At 34.4% G+C, this 8,763-nt stretch overlaps 1 protein-coding gene across 1 annotated transcript; it reads left to right on the top strand.

The window, feature by feature from the left end:
• Positions 1-922: 922 nt before the first annotated feature.
• Positions 923-6,911, top strand: LOC113038496 (complement factor B-like). The gene is made up of 18 exons (XM_026195966.1): positions 923-1,064; positions 1,226-1,441; positions 1,549-1,734; positions 1,854-2,027; positions 2,173-2,256; positions 2,673-2,806; positions 3,221-3,365; positions 3,601-3,732; positions 3,908-4,000; positions 4,164-4,298; positions 4,630-4,724; positions 4,880-5,003; positions 5,101-5,239; positions 5,331-5,410; positions 5,560-5,669; positions 6,040-6,169; positions 6,299-6,348; positions 6,484-6,911. The coding sequence occupies exons 1-18, from the start codon at positions 1,004-1,006 to the stop codon at positions 6,652-6,654; spliced, it is 2,259 nt and encodes a 752-aa protein (XP_026051751.1). The 5' UTR covers positions 923-1,003; the 3' UTR covers positions 6,655-6,911.
• Positions 6,912-8,763: the final 1,852 nt, after the last annotated feature.

Below are 8,763 nucleotides of genomic sequence, written 5' to 3'. Positions count from 1 at the left end.
TTATTATTATTATTATTATTATGACATTTAGTTAACTAGGGTCTAGTTAACTCTTTACTTTACTTTTGTGGACACACTTCATACTATGGGCGTATTCTGGCTACAGAATCGCCCTGACCCGATTGCAACATATCCTAAAGTAGACAAATACAAACATTCCCCGAAGTGGATACATGAATTAACAATTGGAATTTGCATTGATCATGTAGCGTTATCACCTCTTGGGACAATTGCATCAAAGTTTTTTTGCATGAAAGACACTGGGAAATGGCACAACCTCTACAATGTGCAAAATATCTCTCAATTCTTAGGATATATATTACCTTTTAGTTTACTTGTGAAATTGAGACTATTGGACCCATCGCCCTGAGAGAATTCAAATGACACCAAACGTGAGTGTAAATATCACTTGCTTTCAGGTAGAACATTATATTCTACTATTGACCATTCTGAGTGAGCTGGGTGAAAGACAGGATGGGTGAGGAGAATTCTGTAATTCTTACCGTATCAAAATTTATTCAGCTGGTGTTGTAACGTGTAATTCCAGAAATTTTAAAAAGGAGGGTGAATGTTTCGATTCAGTAATAAAATTGTTTTCACATGACCCCTTGAGTTTGAGTTGCTCTCTGTACCCATGATCAAATTATTAACCCTAAAAATAAATATTCTGTGCCACTGTTCTCCTTACAATTCAGCTGTTTTCTACATCAAAATTTTATTGCAAAAAATAAAAACAGAATCTACGAAAGTTGTAATTTAGGTTTTAACATAATTAATATTTTTGTTCTTGTTGTTATTGTTAAATATATAATGGCGTAAGAATGATGGTAATTTTTTTGTTGTGTGTGCCGGGAAATTGATTTTCTTTATTTGACTTGAGGTTAAACATTGACCACTGAATGTTAATAAAATCCTCCTGCTGACCTCACTATAAAACTGTCCCCCTGTCCATTTGCCTGTGTTTTTTTTTTTTTATCTCTGCTGAACACTTGGAATAAACAGCATGGAGTGTAAGCAGTGGCTGAAATGGTTAACACTTGCAATGATTTGTCCTCTTATTGCAGGTAGGTCTTTTTGCTTATTAAAATAAATGTATTAAAATATATAGACAAAGCTATTTTTGCTTGTTTCTTTTTTTATGGAAATAAATCTTCAACTATTGACAAAAGTCTCTTCTGTCATATTTCTGTGGCCTCCTCCAATGATCTGGCTGTTTTCACTACAGGTGCTCCTTCCTCGATGTCCGTTAGAGACAGTTCGTGTCCCAAAGAGAACCTAACCATTACTGGAGGGACCTTTGTTCTTTCTAAAAACTATTCTCATGGGAGTCTTCTAACATACATCTGTCCGAAAGGATATTACCCAACGGTTCATTCACTTCTTTGTATAGATGAACACTGGATCTCAAAGACGGGGAAAAAAAAAACCCCAGAGTGCAAAAGTAAGTAAACAAGGTATTATTTAGTTTGATTATGTCATGAATAAATGCTGGGCTTAGTTACTTGTATTATACTATAAAGTATGCGTTTATTCCTGCATTTATTCTAGAGATCACGTGTCCCAATCCTCGTGTTTTTGAGAATGGAGAGGTGATTCCGTATAAAGTGAAGTACTATATAAATGACACAACCACCTACTCATGTCATTCTGATTATACGTTCCGTGGCTCAGCAGTTCGTGTTTGCAAGCCTAATGGGAAGTGGAATGGAAGCACACCAGTTTGTGGACGTGACTGTGAGTACTCTCTAGTACTCCATCAATAAATAAACACACAGCAGTTCCCATAGTCTGATTTAAACTGAAATGGAGTTTCAAATGTAACTTCCATTTGTCCATTTGTTACTGTCTCACAGCTGATCACTGTCCTGATCCTGGTGTTCCCCCTGGTAGCAGTCGAACAGGGAACATGTTTAACATTGATGACAAAGTCACGTACAGCTGCGGGAGTCCATTGACCCTGATTGGTTCCAAAGTGCGAGTGTGTCAGGATGGTGGCCAGTGGTCAGGAACAGAGCCACAGTGTTACGGTGAGTCATAGTTACATCGAAATGTAAAACCATGGGTTTTGTAGTACATGTTCTCTCAGAAAGAAGATTTAGCTAATAAAAGTAGCTTTTCGGGATATTGCACCTATAATGTTGTTGTTGTTTTTGTTGTGTTAATACTGTATAGCTGATTTCACATACGACACCCCAGAGGAAGCATCAGAAGCTTTCAGCAGTTCTCTGAAGTCAAATCTAGCAGTTGAAACAGAAGGTACCACTTGAAGCAGTAATCACACACAGGCTGGTTTTTATGTTTTATGGGGACTCTCCATATGCGGAATGGTTTTTATGCTGTACAAACAGTATTTTCTATTACCCTACACCTAAACCTACTCCTAACAGGATACTTTATGCATTTTTAGATGTTAAAAAAAAAAAAATTCTGTACGATTTATGAGCCTTTTGAATTACGAGGACACTGAGAGTGCCCTCATAAATCACCTTCAGAATGTAATATCCATGTCATTATATAAATCTGTGTCCTCATAAACCACATAAACAAGCACACACACACACACATACACACACCTTTTTGAAAATGTTCATTTATAGTTGCCATGCTCAGAAAAAGAGACAAAATAACCTCAACACATTTAAACATGAATTCTGTTTTCATTCTGTCTTTAGAGCAGCAGGGTAAGAAAATAACTTTGGATCAAGGTGGAAAACTTGATATTTACATTGCTGTGGATGCATCTGACAGCATAGAGGAGAAGGATTTTTACAATGCAAAAACCACCATTAAACTGCTTTTAGAAAAGGTATGTGGATTGTTGAATCCTACAGAGGTTGCTGTAAGTGAAGTTTAGGCTATGATGTATAATGCAGCCTTTCCTAAAATCTAAAAGCAGTGTTGCTGTTCATTTTTGTTCATTTCGATGTTAAAGTTTCTGTTAAATATGTATACAAATATTTTAAAAGAAAAAATACCGTTGTGATACACTGAGATGCTCTTAAGAGTGAACTTGACTTTCAACCTCCTAACCATTGTCAGAAACCTCCAATATGAGCATTATTGTGTTTCCGGAGGTTCTCTCACAATCCATTGCATACTTGCTGCCTCTCATTGAAAATCCAGTTTCACATCATGGAAACATTATCTGCAACTGAAATGCAGTTGAGTGTTGTAAGGTGTTGTTTCCATCTTTGAATTCTCAATGCTCTTTCCCAAAAAGATCAGTTATTACCCGGTCTCCCCAAACTATGAGATCCTGATGTTTGCTACAGATGTTACACCAATAATCAAAATGAATAACTTTAAAAGGCAAAGACCAACCCTATCGGATATTTTTAAAGAGTTGGACGATTTTACGTATGACAGTAAGTATTCGGTTTGAATGTGTCTTTTTGAGTCCAATTGTATACATGGCAAAAATTAGATTTTTTTTTTGAGATTGTTATTACAGAATAATGTACTGTACTATGCAAAAATAGTGCATGAAAGTCTAACTTGAAAAAATGTATTTATTTCTGTCCAGTGTAATAGTAAAAATGAAACAAATCTTACATTCTGTAAAAAAAAAAAAATCTCTGCTAACTGTAATATTCTGAACAGAGAAAGGCGATAAAACAGGTACCAATATTGCCAAAGTCTATACAGACATTGAAGAGAGCATGAAAATAGAGGAGTTCAACAATGCAACAGCCTTCAGGGAGACGCAGCACATCGTCATATTGTTCAGTGATGGTACGGTCTTATCAGTATTTACATATAATTTGGCATATATGCATATGTATCTGTACTTTTCTTATTTTGCCCTTACTCAGTTTAAGTTCTTTATCAGAACAAATAAATTAATATATTAATAAAATACCCATGCACAGAATGGAAATCAACTGATTTATCTCATCTCACTTCATAGGTCACGCAAACATGGGGGGTAGTCCCAAACCTAAAGTGGACCAGATCAAACGTCATGTCACCAAAAATGATCCAAACCTAGAAAAGAAACTCGGTGAGCAATAAAATGTATTAATCATTATTATATTTTAAATAAAACTGCAAAAGTGTGTTTCATTATCAAGCAGTAACATCAGGGGCAGCAGAAAATACACATATTTGTTTAGAGGTCTTTATCATTGCTTTCATATTGATATGGATCTGTCCTCTCGTTCCAGATCTTTATGTATTTGGAGTTGGAGACGTAAATCAAGAAGATGTAAATGGCTTAGTGTCACAGAGGGACCAAGAGAAATATTTCTTTAAGCTTCAAGACTTAACAGAGGTTCAGCAGATGTTTGAAGATATGATTGGTACTGTATCTATACAGTCACCCGAAAGTGACATTTCTGTTATTATTTAATCACCTTCATGTTATTGATGTTTTCTGTGGAACATAAAAAGAGAAATGAATGTAAAACACCAAAAAAAAGGAAAGAAAAACAGGCATTTACAAATTACAATAACACGATTGTTTGGATGGATCTGTAAAAAGAAAGAAGTAAAAAAAAAAAACATGGTTATGTAGGTTTGGAATATATGTTGACAGAATTTACACTTCCAGAAAAATTAATGGCAAAAATGAAAGGAACCTCATGTATGTAATGAGTGATTCAATTCTTGTGTACCTGCTTCCTTACACAGATGAGAGCACCAGTGTGGGATCGTGTGGGATTGTTTGGGAAGGCTTACAAAATAAACGCCGGGCATTTCCCTGGTTGGCAAAGATTAATATTGCTGTGAGCAGAACCTTTTTATCATTTTATTACATAGAGTCAGTAACCTTAGTTAAAGGAACATTTTCTCCCAAAAGAAGAAGAGACATGCATGTTATGGCTAAAGAGTTGAATCACATGAGCTAAATGAACATCAGTCTTCTCTGCTCTTCATGTAGCGTGCAAAAGGTTCCAATTGCATGGGTTCATTAGTCACCTCAAGTTACATCTTGACAGCAGCTCACTGCTTCAAAGACGGAGACTCGGCTGATAAGATAACAGTTCAACTGGAAAAAGATAAGTGTATGTCCTGATATGTCCATATTTTCAGACCAAAAATAAAACGTGTTTTAATGTTACAGGGTAAATTTTATTAATGATGTTTATATTTCATTTGCAGCTTATAAAGTAAAAAAATATGTAATTCATCCTAGCTATAACCTCACCGCAAAACAGGATAAGGGAATACAGGAATATTATGAATTTGATGTAGCACTTATACAGCTGGACAAACCTGTTGAAATCAGTTCTTCTCTACGGTGAGGAGGAAAGATCTTCATCATGTGATGTTACTTTAGTAAGAATATGAAAAAAATCAGAAATAATTAAATCATGTGCATTTCTCTACAGACCGATCTGCATCCCATGCACCAAAGAAACCAATGGAGCTCTGAAACTTTCAGAAAGTGAAGGGAAGTGCAAAAAACATGGTAAGGTCCCTGTCAGACATCCTAGATGCATATAAGAACGTATGAAATGTTAATTAAATGTACATATTAAACACGTAACATTGCTTTTAATGCAATGTAACATATCAAACATAAAATATCAAAGTTTCTTCTTTATGCATTCGTTACAGAGGAAATACTAATGGGCAACGAGCTTGTGGAAGCTGCTTTCACGTCTGATATGGAAAGTGACCATAGTCCAAAAAATATAAAAAACATCATTTTCAAGCTTGGAAAAAATGTAATTTTTTTCTCATTTCTAATTATGTGTAGTTTGAAAAGCTTAATCTAGATTTATTTATGCAGAGGCAGTTTATTCATCAGAGATGTCAGACCTCATAGAATTTGAAATTAAAATATTCTCAAATTGTCAACATTTAGATTTACTCATAAACCAATTAAAAGCAACAACACTTTAACTTTGATTTAATGGGGCCTTTAAAGTGCCATTAATTAACGCAATCATTCCTGCACCAGCGTTTTCTAGCTATTGGGTTTCATTTAGGCATTTAACATTAAATATATTATTTGAATCTCTTATGAATAAAAAATATATATATTTAGTCATCACCATCAAGATAAGAACACTTATTGTTTTACTTCTTCTCTAGCGAGATGCTTGTGTTGAAGATGCAAAAAAAGCACAAGGAATCAAGGTGGAAGATGCAAGGGAAGCCGTTACAGAAAATTTTCTGTGCAGTGGTGGTATTGAACCAAAAACAGATGATGTTGCCTGCAAAGGTATGTTTGCAAGCATGACAGCAGTTTTGGTCATAACATTTTTATTGATTCAACAATTCAATTATTAGAGATCTGAAAAATGTATGCAATTCTCATAGTTTCTTGTGTCTGCGTTGCATTTTATAACAGGAGAGTCAGGTGGGGCCTCTTATGTGGTCAAAAAAGGTCGAGTGATTCAGGTGAGATTTCTGTTTTCTTTTGAAAACTGTATTGATGACGTGGCTGTAATGTCTCTGTAATGTGTTACATATAACAGGGTGAAACTAAAGACTGAATTGAGAGAACTTTTTTGATATCTGTAAAATCTTTGATAGGTTGGTATCATAAGCTGGGGAGTGAAGGACATCTGCAGGGGATCAAAGAAATTCACCTCGGATGCAGTCTCCAGAGATTACCATTCAAATCTTTTCAGTGAGAAGATACGCTCGTTCCTTAAAGAACACCTAGAAAACGACCGTATAGGAAACCCTCTTACATTCTTGTGAACGCTTTAGCAGCCTGAAACTGTGAGTGCAGGCTGAGAAAACACTGTCAAATAGCTGGTCTTTGTTAAAAAGAAATAAATAATCCATCTTATTATCAACTGTCATTCATGTTTTACTGATTTAATGTTATGTCTTTGTAGTCTGTACTGAATATCCAACCACTGGCAGGCAGGGGAGTTTCTTTATTGTTGCAATTTCACAACTTATTTCCATCTGTCTTGAAAATAATACAAGCAAAAAATAAACAGTATGTAACAGTAACAGTATGTCACTAAACCTGCTGTTTTGGGGCTGAAGTACAATGGAGAGAATATGAAAAATGTCATGGAAAATGACAGCTATGGCATTGATCAGACAAGAACCATTGTCATGTTAACATATTCTAAACAGACAGTACATAAGCCATTCTGTGTATTTTTGGTACTGAGCAAATGTGAGGATGTTGAAAACATCATCTATAATTATCCTTAAGCAGTGCGTGAAACTGCACACATACATAGTCTTGATGAAACTAGATTTTCTTTCTTTGCCCGCAGTTCCTGTAAATAGTTTCTACCATACTAGCTACCAGTAAACTGATTGTTACAGTTAAAAAAATTATAGGATAAGGAAGAAACCTTGTGAGAAACCATGACTCAGCTTGGGAAACCAAATCTTTCACATATTCAAAATTGTTTACAGTAGATGATTAACTTTAGGTTACTTATATTAGATTCAATGGGACACATTCTCTGGTCTCATGGACACCAGATTAGCTAAAAAATGGTGTATGATTCAGTGGAAGTTGTGTATCTAATTGAAAATAATAAACACATGAAAATCATGCACAATCAAATTTGACAAAAAGTATATGCAGGGATGAAACCATAAAATAGAGTAATTTATATGAGAGGAATAAAAACAAAACAAGACCTTTTACCCAAGTATGTAAAAATAAAATAAAATGACAAAACAAATTTAGAAACCGAAACAAATTTCCGCAAATAGTTTCTCATTGCAACAAAGTGGGTTTTGCAGGGTTTCGTCACATAGGTTTTTATGCTTCACTTTTTATTTCTCAATGCCAAAGACTTACAAAAAACTGAATCAAACACTGCAGCATTTTTTTTTTTTTGCACAGCAACAAACAAAAAAAGGACTTTATAAAATGAACAATGAAGATAATATTAACACTGCATAATGTATATTAATATTTATTTTAAATGTCAAATTCTGTCAATTTTCTCTTATTAAATGTTTACTTTTTATGTGATACAAGCAATAGTAACAGTAAAGCTCCTGATGCAATGCTGCTTCATTCACATAGTAAGTCCAATTTCATTTTTCTATTTTCTTCCCCCCAATCCTTTACTTAATCTCATTTTAATCTCATTCTTAATCCATGTCTTTCAATCACCATCTGCTTCCGTGTACAGCATGCTGAATTACATCTTTAATGGCCTTTTATCAGAATCAGAATGAGCTTTATTGCCAGGTATGTTTACACATACAACGAGATTGATTACGAGAAGCTTCCACAGTGCAACAGAATGAAAGTTACAGGACAAAATAAATAAATAATCATTTTTTTTTTTTACCATTTACCAGTAACATAATGGTTCTTCATCATAGAAAAAATAGAAACATTAAAAGGAGAAGTACTGTATGGAAATTTGGGGTGAAGATTATTGCAACACTCGTTTGAGATAACCTTTTGGCCTATGAATGTAATTTCCCTAGAGCAGGCTACTAAATTTCAGGCAACACCCATTGGCCCATCCTGCTTTAACTGGAAGAGAAAAAAAAAACAATTCCTATTTCCTAATGTTTGTAAGGTAAGTGGTTGCAATCAGTTTATTTAAATTAATTTAGTTGACTAACTTTCATCATTTTTTTTTTAAATGTAGCTAACATAAATTGTTTGCAACCACTTACCTTGAAACAATTGGGTATCATTTTTTCAGTGTAGTTTAAGGAAAAATAAAGAATTTCTCAGAATCAGTTTTAAGATCAATGATTTTAAGGGTCCATTTATGAAGAAAATCAAGTGAGTTTTACCTTGACAAGGTATTTGACAGAATAGTGCATGTCCAGGGTCACTTCCTCTTGTTTACTTTGCTCTATAAATAA

This window comes from Carassius auratus, chromosome 21 (genome assembly GCF_003368295.1).
Source record: "Carassius auratus strain Wakin chromosome 21, ASM336829v1, whole genome shotgun sequence".
Lineage (NCBI taxonomy): Eukaryota > Metazoa > Chordata > Actinopteri > Cypriniformes > Cyprinidae > Carassius > Carassius auratus.
This window is presented reverse-complemented; position numbering and strand designations above follow the sequence as displayed.